Source organism: Porites lutea, chromosome 1 (genome assembly GCF_958299795.1).
Source record: "Porites lutea chromosome 1, jaPorLute2.1, whole genome shotgun sequence".
Taxonomy (NCBI): Eukaryota; Metazoa; Cnidaria; class Anthozoa; order Scleractinia; family Poritidae; genus Porites; species Porites lutea.
In genome coordinates, this window is record NC_133201.1 from 27,634,912 (window position 1) to 27,649,315 (window position 14,404).

At 39.0% G+C, this 14,404-nt stretch overlaps 1 protein-coding gene across 1 annotated transcript in view; it reads left to right on the forward strand.

The window, feature by feature from the left end:
* The first annotated feature begins 2,190 nt into the window (after nt 1-2,190).
* The window catches only part of LOC140927146 (uncharacterized), a 29,623-nt gene continuing 17,409 nt past the window's right edge, over nt 2,191-14,404 (forward strand). The window contains exon 1 of the mRNA XM_073376800.1: nt 2,191-2,552. Within this exon, the coding sequence (XP_073232901.1) occupies nt 2,191-2,552 (362 nt within the window). The remainder of the gene's footprint in view (nt 2,553-14,404) is intronic.

The window sequence follows — 14,404 nt, forward strand, 5'->3', positions numbered from 1 at the left end:
TCACAGCGATTTGTCGTCAAACAGAATCAAGAACATTACACGTGGCGTATTTTTCAACAATAGAGATCTTCACTTCATGTAAGTTATTTTACCTTTGTCATTTGAAAAGGAATTAGTCATTTATCTTACCCGGAGTAACTACTCCAAACATTTCGGTAATCAAACTATCGAACGATCGGTGCTATTGGGTTTAGTAATCGATCATGATAATAGAAGGGTGTCCGACTTCGCCCGCTTACCGAAGGAAATCAAAGCCAATCGAAATCAATACGATCACTCAATGTAGACTAGTTTTTTGGAAATTCTTTCTAAACATTCAAGGCAACAAAAAAATTTAAACTGAAATGACCAAAAGAAAATTTGTGTAGATTCTTCACAATAAAGCCATGAAACAACCCGACTAAAATATAATGAGCTGAAACAAAGCAGATTCGATAGTACGATGTTGCTTTTCTCTACCTAAACAATCTGGTTTTTAAACAAAAAGTAGTGCCGCGATTCGAGCTAACTAAACGAATGCATCGAGGTCGCTAAAAAGAACTCAAAATAATCATGAAACAGTTTTCAAGAAAAGGTATCTTTAATTTCAGGGCTAATTCTAGACTTGCTACAATTCGGCCTCTCTTAAGTTCTTAGTGAGTGAAGCGAGCGAGAAAAAGCGAGCGAAAAAAAACGAGCGAAGCGCGCTTCAACGAGGAAGGAACCGAGCGAGCAACGAAGTCTCGCGGTCGACTTGTTCCGCCTAAATGGATTTGAATCATATTTAAAAAAAGTTAACCCGGGAAAAAATGACTGACATATGCTGTGTTGGGATTGGCGTCAAATATCAGACACGTGCCGTTGTCTTTAAGCGCAATAAACACACTACGGTCAGTCGACGAATGGAGGCGGCAGGTTCTACTCCTACCAAGTCGTTTTCTAGATTATCTTTCATCCCCAAATCAAAGAAATCGATTTGCTTACTGTATGGAGAGCATATTGACAACGCAGACAAGCGAAGAAAGCTTTTTGACGGTGGAGTGAAGACACAGGTCTGCATCAACCTTGATAGGATCTTCGCTCTTGGTTCACGTAACCTAAGATCATGCCCAATTTTAGCAGCTTCCATACATTCTCTCTCACGTGGTCGCGCTCAAATTGAGCCTAATACAGTCTCTCGCGGCAGTGCTGCTGCGGCCAGATTTTGGCCGCAACGCTGATTAGTCCTTAGAACAATGCCAGACGATCTGATTGGCTGTCGGAATGACAGGAAGTAGAAAGCAATAAAATCCTGGCTAGTAGTCATAGAGGGTCAGAATTAAGTCCCGTTGGTGCCTTTCCCTGCCTTCCGTATGCCTTCATTTTATTAATATGTATAAGTGTCTTCCTGCATTCTAATTTAATGCCTTCCTGCATACTAGTGTAGTGCCTTCCGTGTGCCTTCCTGCATACTAATTCGGTATAGGTTTATTAATGAGTGTCTCCCTGATACAATAGGTACAATAGGCTTGCCCAATCTTTCCCGGTCTCTTTTAACCCCGATTGGATCATGTAGTGTCTATTATGTCTTCAAAATGAAAGCGCGCTCGCCTTTCAGAATTTCATTCTTGTAAGTTCAGTTTGCTCGGAAAAAAGTATTACTATCACCAATATTTTTTAAAACATCGCTCCAAACGTGCAAGTCGAATCGAGCGCTACACCTCTGCTGACAGAAGATAAAGCGAGTTCCTTACCTGGTCAGTTCTGCCCGTTTCATTGCCGCTCAACGTTGGAATTGGTAGAAAAAGGGAAAGGATTGTGCTATTTATACTGCCCTGAGAAAATGTGCTTTATTTTTGCCCCTGCTTCAGAATGGAAAGAGGACATAGAGTGGATCGCGCGTCATTCACACTCTGGTGTGAAAAAACGTGCAGCTTTGTTGGTATTTGATTGTTCTAACAAGCTAGCATTGAGAAAAAGTAAACAGCCTTGGAGCAAGAATCGTATGTTTCTGACATGCTACAAAAAGGAGTGTAACTTTTTCATGTGGATAGACCAGGCAATATCGCATGGTATCAAGGAGCAGCTATCGTATTCACCTCAGCCACAGGTCGCAAGATTCCATCCTTATGAAGAGGTAAAGGAGATGTTGAGAAACAACACCAAGAAGCTAAACAAAAAGCATCTATTCAACACAAGCGTCATACACGCGAAGATGACCAACAGTTTTTAATGAGTGACAACGGTTTTAACAGTCTAGGAAGTCCTAACATCTTTCATGGGCTTAGATACAGAGAATGGATGCGCGAAGTGTGGGAATCGTATAAGTTTTATGTCCAAAAAATGAAAGAAGACTCTTCAGATGATCCAGATCCTACACTTAATTTAGATAAAGACGATGTGCTGCGTCAGCCGTATTACAACTACGCAAGGGAGGACGGGCATCATCCAGGAAGTTACCGAGTGTTAAAGCCTTTGTATGAAAGACACATTGAAGGCAAACACGTACCTTTTCAACTTTATGTCATCACCCCCGAAGAACGTGAAGAGATTGAAAACAAAGAAGGTTACCGTCTTATCAGTCTAAAGCTATTGTACAAGATGCACGCAGATCACTGGTTGTGTCAAAGTGTGGTTGTTTACAGTTTTTATTGAAACGCAACAATACAAAGGTCCAGGAAAAAAAATCTATAACATTCATAGTAGGTCTAGTCTTCATCTTGTGGAATGGGCTGCTTTTCGTACAATCGAATGAGTAAGAATTTTCGCTTATTGATAGCAATTCTGTCGATTCCAGCCAATCAAATCCTTCTGAATCTTTAAGCTCTTTAATTTGGGTTTCCACCACTTTTTTGAGGGTGGGGTCTTTTTTCATTGCACGCATCCACTGTAGATTCTCTAAGAGTACTTTTCTCAGCTCTTTTCTGTAAACAGGAAGAACAGCGTTCACGGCTTTAATACGAGCCACGTTTTCTGAATCTCCGTTTTCTTAGTGTTGATTGATCAAAGCGTTGAGCTGGGTCTCATGGCGTTTCTCGGCTTCATCAAAAATGCATGACCACGGCTCTAAGTGCTCTGTTTCTTCGTGGGAAGACTCCGTTCCTTAGCTAGAGAATTCGCTTTCTTCGCTGTCTTCATAATTTCCAGCACCTTGCTGAAGAAAGTTTTAATTGTGGTTACTGATCAACATTTTAGGTTTGAACTGCACGCGTCCTGATAGGAAACTAAACTAAACAGAAAGTAACGCGTCGCGTTGGTGAAGGCGGGGTTACTAAGCGTTCTACTTTGTAAATACTAATCGATCTTACATCGACCCCACATGGACCCTACATCGACCCCACATCGACCCCCTTGGACTCTACATCGACCGCACATCGACCCACACTCAACTCCTATTTCAACCCAGCTTCGTAGTAAAGCTATATCCCCCCACCACCACCAACACCACATTTCCATCACCACCTCCTCATTTTTACTGTTTTTTTTTTTATCCGACAAGTTATTTAGAGGATCAGGGGGCCAAAGCAAGGCTAAAATGGCCAAATGAAGGCCAGACAAAGGTAAAAAGGGCCAAAAAAAAGATCAAAACGGCCAAAACCAGGACAAAAGAAACGAAAAAGACTATCGGGCCTAGTTTCGTAATACGTTCTCTTCAGTCTATGTATCTTTGGGAAATGCTCCAGACGGCCCCGCCACACCTATACAACTGGGACAACTGTACCCTTCCACGGTGTCTCCTGGTCTCTTGCTATCCAAGTAAAGACGACAATCTTAACAGAGCATTATATAACGAAGGCTATCGTTGTCTAGTCCAAAAGCTAAACATTGATCTTTTGATTCGTCACATTCGTTTTCTTTCTGACAGAGTTGATGCCGCGTGTTTTCCAGTACCTCCTCTTTCTCTCTTAAAATCATTACCAAATTGCATAAAGCTAGAGAGGCTGCCATCAGTGAACCGTTTCTTGACCGCTTTTTTTCTAATCTGGATGGAGTTGTTGTTGTTTAAGACTTTTATAGCGTTCTTCCTAGCTTTCACATTGTTCTTTGCATTCCTCTTATTGGTTGGTTTTTGCTACATGATCATTAATAACAGTTATAATAGTAAACTTATGTAATAAATAACAAATCTGAAATTTGCAATACCAATTACTAAAGCCAGATCAAAACTTTTCAATCAGGCACTGTTATTTGTGATTACACTTAATAAAGATGATGGATGATTCCAATATTGGCGGGGCGAGGTACCTTGTCTTCTTCTCCACAACTTTTTTTTTTCTTTTTTTGTTTGTTTGTTAAAGTAGTGTTAGCTTATTTCATTTCATTATTTGCTTGTTATGCAGTGGAGTGAATCTGTAATAAATAAACTGTTGGATGACTACCGACACGTGACACCCGCGCGTATGTATGAGAAAAAAAAAAGACACATGACTAAAAATGGTCCATTTGTCTCCTTTTGTCCCGTTTGGGCTATTGTGGCCTGATTTAGGCTATTTTGGACTGGTTTTGGCCTTTCTAACACTCTATATAACCTGAATATTTGCGAAATAGATGTCATTTGTGTTCAGCCATCGAACTGTCAACATGGTTTACAAGACTGTTTGCAGAGACTGTCCGATTTCATTGGCGGGGCGAGGTACCTTGTCAGATTAGCTAACCATCTCGCAGATGTTCATCAGTTAGACCACATAAAGCGAAGACAGTATTTACAAGAGGCGAAACTGCACCCTAACGTTTAAGTCGTCGTTTACGAAAGTGAAGCAGATAATTCCAGAAAAAATTACACTAAACTACTACTCGCAATTGAGTACAGACAAGAAACGGTGTACGAACTGCCAAGGAGAAATGAAGTTCCTTTTAAAGCAAAAGCAAAAAGAACAACTACAAAGAACAAAACAAACCGCAAGAAACAAAGAAAGGTCGAACTCTTTGCCTAGAGGCCAGAGGGAAATTGTGTAGACACGGAAGGATTATTTATTGAGAACACACGTAATGCACGTAATAATACAATAATAATACGTAATAATAATAATAATAATAATAATAATAATAATAATAATAATAATAATAATGACTTTAATACAGAATCCACAGAGTGGTTCTTCGCCTGCACACTAAAAGCTATCTAAACCATATTCTAATAATTTACAAATGCAATAACAATCAAATTCAATAGGAGTAGTTTAAAAAATAAAGTAAAATAAGATAAAATAGAACATATTCAATATATTTGGGTTTGTGACCTTAAAACAAAATGTCTAATGTGCCCTGGCATTGAAACAGAGTCGAATACGGGGCATTTGAAAACGAATAGATCAGACGCTTACCTAACGCTTGGACTAGGGAGAACGGTTTTGTTAATGTCCAATCAAGATTGAAATAGTAGTAGTGATTTTAGGAGGTCGTTTGTAAAGAACGAGAGAACGTGGGTCTGAGGACCGACCTTTGCGGCACTCCGTGAGTTATAATGTGTGTATCGGAGTCGCATCGGTTGATTCTGACGAATTGTCTTCTTTCTGTGACGGTAGTTCTTTAACCACAGCCAGATATCTCCTCTGATTCCAAGGTCGTTCAGCTTTTGTAGTAATATATTATGGGACACTGTGTCGAAAGCTTTAGCGAGATCGACAAACAGTATTCCCACGAAAAGCTTCATTTTTATTGCTTCTCTCCACCTCTCTGTGAGGTGTTTTACAAGCTGTTCTGTTGACTTTCCCTCCCTATAAGCCTGTTGCCTGTCATCAAGTAAATTTTGCGTGACCACGTGATTAGTGATATTACTTGTGACGCTACTGTCTTGCTATGCTGAGCATAGATAGTGGTCTGTAACATGTTCTGTCTTCCTCTCGTCCTTTTTTGAACGCCGCACTGACGCTAGCAATTTCCACTGGACTGGTGACTTGCAGGCTTTAACACTGTGATCAAACACGATCGTGAGAGATGGGGAAATAGACATACCTGCATACTTTAAAAGACACGCGGATACGCCATCTAGCCCCGTAGCTTTCTTCACTGGAACCATTCGTATTCACAGCCAGAGCATCACTTCTAAAGGCAAGGCTGAACCTTACATAACCCCTGAATTTAATTTCCGTTCCAGTTATAAGTTGACTTAGGAAGATCTAGAATAGTGGCAGAGAGACGAAGCACATGTCTTCCGCGATAACCGTATGCTAATTAATGTTTAATTTTTTTTTTTGAGGGCTACGCTTATATTATCTGTGGATATCAAGTGAAACCCTCATTAAAAAAAAGTATCTGTCAATATATCTATCTATCCATCCATCCACCCATCCATCTATCTATCTATTTATCTATCTATCTATCTATCTATCTAACGTCTACTGAGCTAAATAGCTCGTTCAAAACACGTTCGTGCTAACAGAAAATTGTTTTAAATGCCTTATTTACATTAACTCTATTTACCCTCGGTAGTATTTATAGCACTAATGCTAGTGGGGCTGAGCAAATGCCTGAAACAAATAATCTAAATCAAACTTAACAGTTTTAAGAGTCCCAAATGGCTGGAGGCAAACTAGCTGGCTATTTACAAGTGTGGCCTAGGATTTGAACCCAGAACCACCGAGAACAAATCCACCTAGCGGTCACAGCGAGTTTTGAACTCGGGGCCTCCGAATCCAAGCCAAGGGCTCTAAGACTCCTTTAACCACTCGTCCACACTGTGGCTTCGACAGCGCGCCCTCGTAGATAAACCATTAAATACCATCATGACATTGCATTCTTCTTTGCTGAATTATAGATTGCTCAATAAGAATCACCTTCAGTCAATCAGTGATGAAGCATTCGAAGCCCAGAGACAGCTTGATATATTGTAAGTATAGTCCGCTTTACTGAAAATATGTTATGATGACCGGACCAAGGCAGAGTAAAGAAAGTAGTTACCTCGTATTGTATTATAGAGAAGGAAAATCCATTATGAATAATTAAGGCACACTGAGCACAGGTAATCATCATATGTCTGTGATAATGGTGTAAGTACTACCATAAATATTTCGAACGAAACATGACGAATTTTAAAAATACTGAGAAGGAATTTTTACGTACAAAGCACTAGGTTAGAGAAACATAAGCGTTCGATCGTCTTCCAGATTTGGCGTAAAACTGTGGAATGAGATACCGTGTAGCTTGCGAAATCTACACAAGAAGGAATTTAAAACAGAAATTCGACGACTTCTCCTAGATATTTTGGTAAAAGAAACCAGGAGTAGTCAATCGATAAAAATCGGTATCGATTTATTAATAGATAAATCGATAAAAATCGGTAAATCTGATTTGATTGATATCGATTGTATCGATCAATCGGTAGAAATCGATGACACACCTTTTTCGTTTACTGATTTCATGCAAACAGTGAATTTGTTGACAATTGAGTTGCAATTGAGAGTCGAAGGATCAAACAATTTATTATCACTTTTTTAAAAAAAGTCTGAAAAAACCTTATCTTTTTTAAAAAAACCCGCTTTAAAGTCTTCTTCGGATGGCCGATATTGGCCAGGTTTTTTATTTTTCCCAGTTTTTCACGATTTAGGTCTGCCGCCCTTTCAAAATAACCTCAGGTCCGCGTGTAGTTACTTCCCGGAGTAGAAAATAGATAAAAAACGAAATCGATAAAGATCGTTAGCGATCAAGCCATTTTAGCGATTGATAACGGAAAACGGTTAAAAGCTATCGAGAGAAATCTTTTAGTCTGAATTTCAGGCATCCCTTTGACTCTAGAGTATGTCTGAAATTCAGGCGGCGAAATCTTTTATCTAAGATTGTATTTCTCGTGGTACTTGCCTGCGAGAACTGCGAATGTAATTATAAAACCGAGCCGTTTCTGTTATTATGTACAAAAGGGTCACGGTTTTAGAGAGAATCTTGTGTCTGTAATGGTTTCCACATTTCTTATTTTCTCGTTTTTTTGATCAGTTGTTACTCGTGGATGTTTTTTCTCAGCTGTACTTATGCCAAAAAAGACAACAATGTCGGACTTACCATTATATATCGTTAAAATCATGAAAAATCGATAACATCGATTTGACACAGCAATTAAGTTTATCGATTTTCACCGATTTCTGTTATCAATCGATAAAAATCACTTGATTGCTATCGATTTTTATCGATGCCGATTTTTATCGATTGACTACTCCGGGAAGAAAATGATTACATATCAGCACCTATCATCATACAAAAAGTTGGACTGGCTGTATAATTATGATTAGGTCTTTTAAGTTTCAACTGATTTTTCTCTCGAACCTCTAACGTTATCGTTTCCTTAATTTTGTCTTTATGTAATAATATTAATTTAAATATATCTATGCAATAATATATATTTAAAAAAGTTAAACACTAACCCTCAGTTGTTCCTCTGTGCCGCCTAGATTAGCTTTAATTAAGTTAATTCTCACAATAAAGTTATGTTGATGATGATCATGTTTACCAGTATGACATCACGTCTCGTGTCAGTGATTTTCAAAATGGCGAACAAAGAGTTGGTCGAAGTGATGGGTAAAACGTTCGAATATCTCACGGATGTATTGTTCCAATTTCTTAGATTTGGCGGTCCCTATTGTCGCGATCCCGATTTGAGATCCCTATTGTCATAGGAAACCTGTGTCATAGAAAACCTGTACTTTGTTTGGATGAAACGTCCAGTGGTTTAATGAATTTGAAAGTTTCCTTTCTATCGGCGGGCAAATTTTCAGAGCATTCATATCGACCGGTCACACTTTTAAGGGCCGGTGCACGGCGAGATTGAGGAGTTCAGACACAGCAATAGGAAGTTCATCAAAGGATAAACTAGGCTTTAAGTATGTATAATTTAGCTCTTCAGAGCTAATGGATCTCCAATCAGTCCCTTTAAAGTTCGCTTCGTCCACCAAACTTTATATTACCAGAGACAAATTTTAATAATTAAATGCAGCAAGCTGTTTTTTTTTAAACGAACTACCAAACAGTTTTCAAAATGTCTGCAAGCGCAACGCCACAATATGACAACAGCAAAACAACTGTAGCAACAGCAGCAACCTCAAAGGATTGAGCAAAAAGCAAAAATTTATAAGCAATTAGCACTTAAAGAGCAATCAAAACTACCACACAATCAATTACTCAAAAAGCCAATTAAACAGAGTAAAAGCCCACAAATAAACCACATAAGAAACCAAGGTTACTGAAAATACGGTATCCTAAAAACCTCGCAACGCTTTAAAGGATGAGCAGTAAGATTAAAGGGAAACAAGCCAAAGGGGAAAACTGGATCAAAAAACTAAAACTTAACAAAAAATACAGCAAAGGAAAAGAAAACACTCCAGCAGTCGAATCTACTTCATCTGCTCGAAAAGTTAACTCCCAGACCACTGCACCATGGTGCCACTCATTTTGTGACTAAGTAACTTTGTTATATAAAAACAAGAGAGGATAAGGCGAACAGAGAAGGCATCCCCCATACACACCCTATTCCATAAGTAATTCGTCTCGAGTTATTTTTAAGACCACAGATCCCAAGGGGGATTAGACAACAACCAATCACATGGCGCGAATGTGTTCCGCGTGGATGACCCACGCTCAGAGCCACGCGTCCTTCACGAATTTCCGCAGAACAAAATGGCCGAAGACGCGGAGAGCGATATTGCTGTTCGTTTTGTCAACGAAAACGACTACAGAGAGATTTCTGCTAAAGCTGTGTCAGCGAAACGGGAATTAAAAAATAATCGCTCCTCCTCTCTTGTATGGAGCTAACAGTACAGCAGGGAAATCCTTAACACACTGAATATTCTCTCAGGATCATTTATAATTTACAGTTTGAAGAGAGCAGTTTCTGGTTTGATATTTATTCTATTATTAGTCTTTTATTATTCAACAAAAATAACACTTGGCGCCCTTCTTGCTTTGTTGTACAAACGACCGATTTCAGTAGACCGGCCAAATTTCTCATTTTATTAAAGAGATGAGGTTACGACAACTTCGAATTCGAGTGAAACTGATTTCACGGATTGTCAAAAGAGTCCAGCGATTCCCTTTTCCTAGGTGAGCGCCAACTCATTTCGTTTCAATATTCAGGAATGCTCTCGATCCCTTTACGCTTTCATTGCCTTTCGCCCGACATGTTTTGCACGGCGTTTAGTCATGCGAAACTTCCACGAAACATCCACGCAGCGCGCGAGGTGACTTTATCCCGATTCTAAAAATAACTCGAGACGAATTACCTATGGAATAGGGTGTGTATGGGAGATGCCTTCTCTGTGCCCTTTATCCTCTCTTGATAAAAACCATTTCGCACCGGCGCGAGTTTCATACCGGGATGACGTTTTGATTTCGTATCGCGTTTACATGATGACAGGGTCATTTCATATCTCGTTATTTGAATGTACAGTTCATGTTGATAAAATACACGTGTGATTCAAAATCGCAAACATTACGCAGGCGCTACCCGTTCCAGTCTACCGGCAGACCGATTTCACACCGAAACGGGTAGTCGTTTCGCGTTTCCATGATACCGTTGCGAGATTTCGTACCGGAGTGAAATTCTCGCCCCGGTACAATCAACAACCAGAGTGACTCGCGCCTATTAAACCGCGCCGTCATGACATTTTGTGGTGGTGTCATGTAAAAAAATATAGAGCCATGAGAGGGAACCGGAGTGAACTCATGTAAACACCCCCTTAGTTTAAGCTGGTACTTCGTTTAACAGGCAAAATGAAAAAAAAAAAAGTCTACTTTTAGTTTTGTAGCTGAATTGTATTATCACAGATTTTTAGAAGGGTTTCTTTTCAACTTCAGACGTAGATGACAAGTGGCTTTTAGTGAAAATAAAGAATGTATTCGTACAGCCACAGCCAGCAATCAATCCTGCAAACATCTATTTCTGAAATACCCTTAGAGAAATGATTAAAACGTTACATGTCTGCAAAAATGTTCGAGGGAGCGGGATATGGATATTCACTTCGTATCGGACTATTAGGTCCTAGCTGAATCGAAGATCCCTTCCTCTAATTTATGTTCAAGATCTTACGAACTAGTCCAAGAGAGAGAAAAATTGGACGTGTCCAAGTGGCTCACAAACTCAGGGAAAGTTTCTCGTCTTACAATGTATTTCAAGGACACTTGATTGGTCACTTGATTACTGACGTTTCGACTAGCAGCTTTTTATATACTAAAATACGGATAGATAGATAGCTTTATTGAAAATCCATTGCAGCCCAAGGGCTGGATTACGGACTGTACAATACGTTGAATACTAAGACTAACTATTATAAATAAATAACAGTAAATAAATAAAACAAAGGAACAAAATACTACGTCATGAAATTTAAGAAAAAAGCCGCGAATTTACGATAAAACCATTAGAAAATAGCCGCGTTATGCATGATAAAACTATTCATTAGTCTATTTGTTCTACAAGGAGGCAGGTTAAAAGCGCGCTTTCTCCTTAAGGTTACAGTACTAAGATTACGTGGCGGCAAAAGGCCATGTAATTTGTGGAGGTTACACTCACGCAATTCATACCTTTAGAGTGCTTTCAGATAATCCTATCAAGACTATTGGGCATCGGGCTTTCAGTATCCCAGATAAACCACTTAGGACGGTCTTAATGTAAGTATAAGACGATTTGTATTGTTTATGAATGGCTCATAACTTGCCCCGAAGTAGCAGTAGTTAGTAACAGTAGTAGCAGTAAAGCTTTATTTGAAATCGGGTAGAAGAGTAGCACATAAGCGCTAGTACCTCCTAGAGATACCTCTAATTACACAGAATAATGTTAAATTATAAAAAATATCATATGTATATACATGCTAATAAAAAAGTAAGAATAAGTAATCAAGCTATAGCACACAAAGTTCAGACAAACGAACATTGTTGGTAAAGTGAGCTATGTTATCGGTAGTTCTAAGATCATGAAGATGATGTGAACTGCCAAAATACAAATTTTGAATGAAGATATGATCATTGCAATGGTGATTGCAACTTGAGCAATTGCAAATAAACCCGAAAAAATTCTGAGGGAATTCAACGGGACTCGAACCCATGGCCTCTGCGTTAGCGCTGCAGTGCTCTACCATTGAGTTATGAAGATCCACACGTTGGGAGCAGACCAGTTTGTTGAGTTCATCTTGCTCGAATGGTTCGTATGTTCCCTTCTAGTCCTTCCCCACTGCAATAATTTTTTTTTCTTTTGTGTAATTTAGCTAAGTTTTCTTTTTCTTTTTTTTTTTTTCTTTTTCTTCTTTATATATATATATGTATATATATATATAGAAAGTAAAATTCTGTGTCGAATGAAGATACTAAAAATAATGAAAAACGAAAGTCTTCTTTGCTTTTGCGCTACGCGTTTCACCGCTGTTGCGGCTCTTCAGGCATAGCAAAGTGTTTTTATTAACTTATTACGTCACAGACGTATATATATATATATATATATATAAGTATATGTTCTATGTGTGATACCATTGTTTCAACTAATGCAGTGAAAATGGAATAAATGTATCTTAAGGCGTTAAAGGAATGAGACATAAAGATGATGCGAGCTGCAGAAATACAAACTTCATTGAAGATATGATCGCCATAGTGATCATTGTAATGTAACTTAGCGCTGCAGTGCTCTACCATTTGAGCTATGAAGACCCACAAATTGGGAGCAGGCAATTTATTGAGTTTATCTTAACTCGTGAAAGGAATGAGACATGAAGATAATGTGAACTGCAGAAATGCAAATTTTGAATAAAGATGAAGATAAGATCATCATCTAAAGTCTAAACTATTTTATTGTTTTGGTGCTAAAAATTTGAAAGAAGGTGTGCCATAAAAGGTGGTATTGACACGTGGCAACTGTAAATTGTTTTTACCATTAAAAGGGCTGTGTCACGGCAGTCCAGTTCATTTTGTTTAATTTTGCCAATTACTCGCCCTCAAGCGCTATGGAACTTAAAGTAAACGAAGAAATTAGATTTAAATGACAAAATCAGAGATCTGAGACAAACAAATATGTCTCCTGTGCATTATTTTTGAAGTTACAAGCAGCAGGGATCAACTTTGAAAAACTGTTAAGCTGGTCAGTTTTCAAAAAACCCTAATTTCAATCCGTTTCAATCTTCTTCAGTTTTGCCCATCCGTGGCATCTGTTATTTCTGTTATGTTATTTTAACCTTCTTTTAAAGTTTTAAGCGGTTATTTTTGTTTCTCTTAATTTAACGGGCATTTTGTAATTTCCTACTTTGGCTGACTTTCGTGACACAGCTCCTTTAAGCTGATTGATAGTTCAAGGTACAAGTAGTGCTGAAATGTGGGTAGGTGTGACAGCTTGAAAGAACTTGAAAAGAATTAACATTAAGTAATAATTATGGGACAAATAGTAGTGGTAATACAGGAGATGATACCAACAAACGTAAAAGGTAATAAAAACTTTTCAGTTAACTTTTCCTTCTTTGCAGCTTCATGATTCGCACTCAGTTAAAAGCAGTGAGCCTCCGAGTCTTATCTTTTCACGATTTTCTTAACCTAACTTCTGTCATGTAAGTACGATTGGTATATTATCAGAACTGTTGTAGAAATTGGCCAAATACATAACAGAGGGAGTTCTGCATCTTCCTTAGCAATAGCCCCACAAAATATATAAATGATAAACATATGCACTCGCTGTCATTTTATAAGGAATCACACTCGTTCAATTTAGGATACGTTAACAGCTTGCAATTGTGCAACACCGTAAGAGTACACTTTTCATGAAGTATTCTGTTTTAAATACTATTAAATCATATTTAATGTAGTTAACGACTAGGAGCTATGGTCCCGGGTGTTTTGGGCATTCTTTGGTAGCGCATTGGTCGTCCGTAGCGTTGTGCGTGACTATGTTTGCGTTTGTAGCGTTTACCATTGTTCGTGAGCATGGGGGCAATTTCCTGTCCAGCGGTATGTCGCTTTGGCACATGCGGAGGCCACGTGCCTATGTTGTGTTTGCGTTGTACTCGAAGCTTTCTTGGTGTGGCGTGGCGTTCCAGTTGCGTAGCGTTTCTCTTGGTTCCCCTCCCTCCCTCCGCTTTCTTTCTTATTTATTTATTTAGTTATTTATTCTTTCAGGGGTTGGTTCATTTTACTTCCACTGGGCATCTGGCCTCAGTGTGACGGGTGCTATAGTGGGGGGCTGGGCGCGGGGGGGCTCGTGGCTGGGTTGCGGGTTGGTAGGCCTGTGGGTGTTCTTCTGCCTTGGGGTGTATTGCGGTTGCAGCCCCCTGGCCCATGGGCACCCAACCTCCACTTGCGACGCAGGCGTTAAACTCAATTATTGGTGTCATTGCTATGAGTTGCTTCGCTCGTAGGGAATCGGGCTTTGATATCAATAACAAAGACTTAACTATCCATTTTTCGTTTTCTGTTGTAGAACCATGAGTGATAGTAAAATTGGTACGATGAAAGTTTTGGATTCATGTGAACGAGAGCGCTGCACTATTTA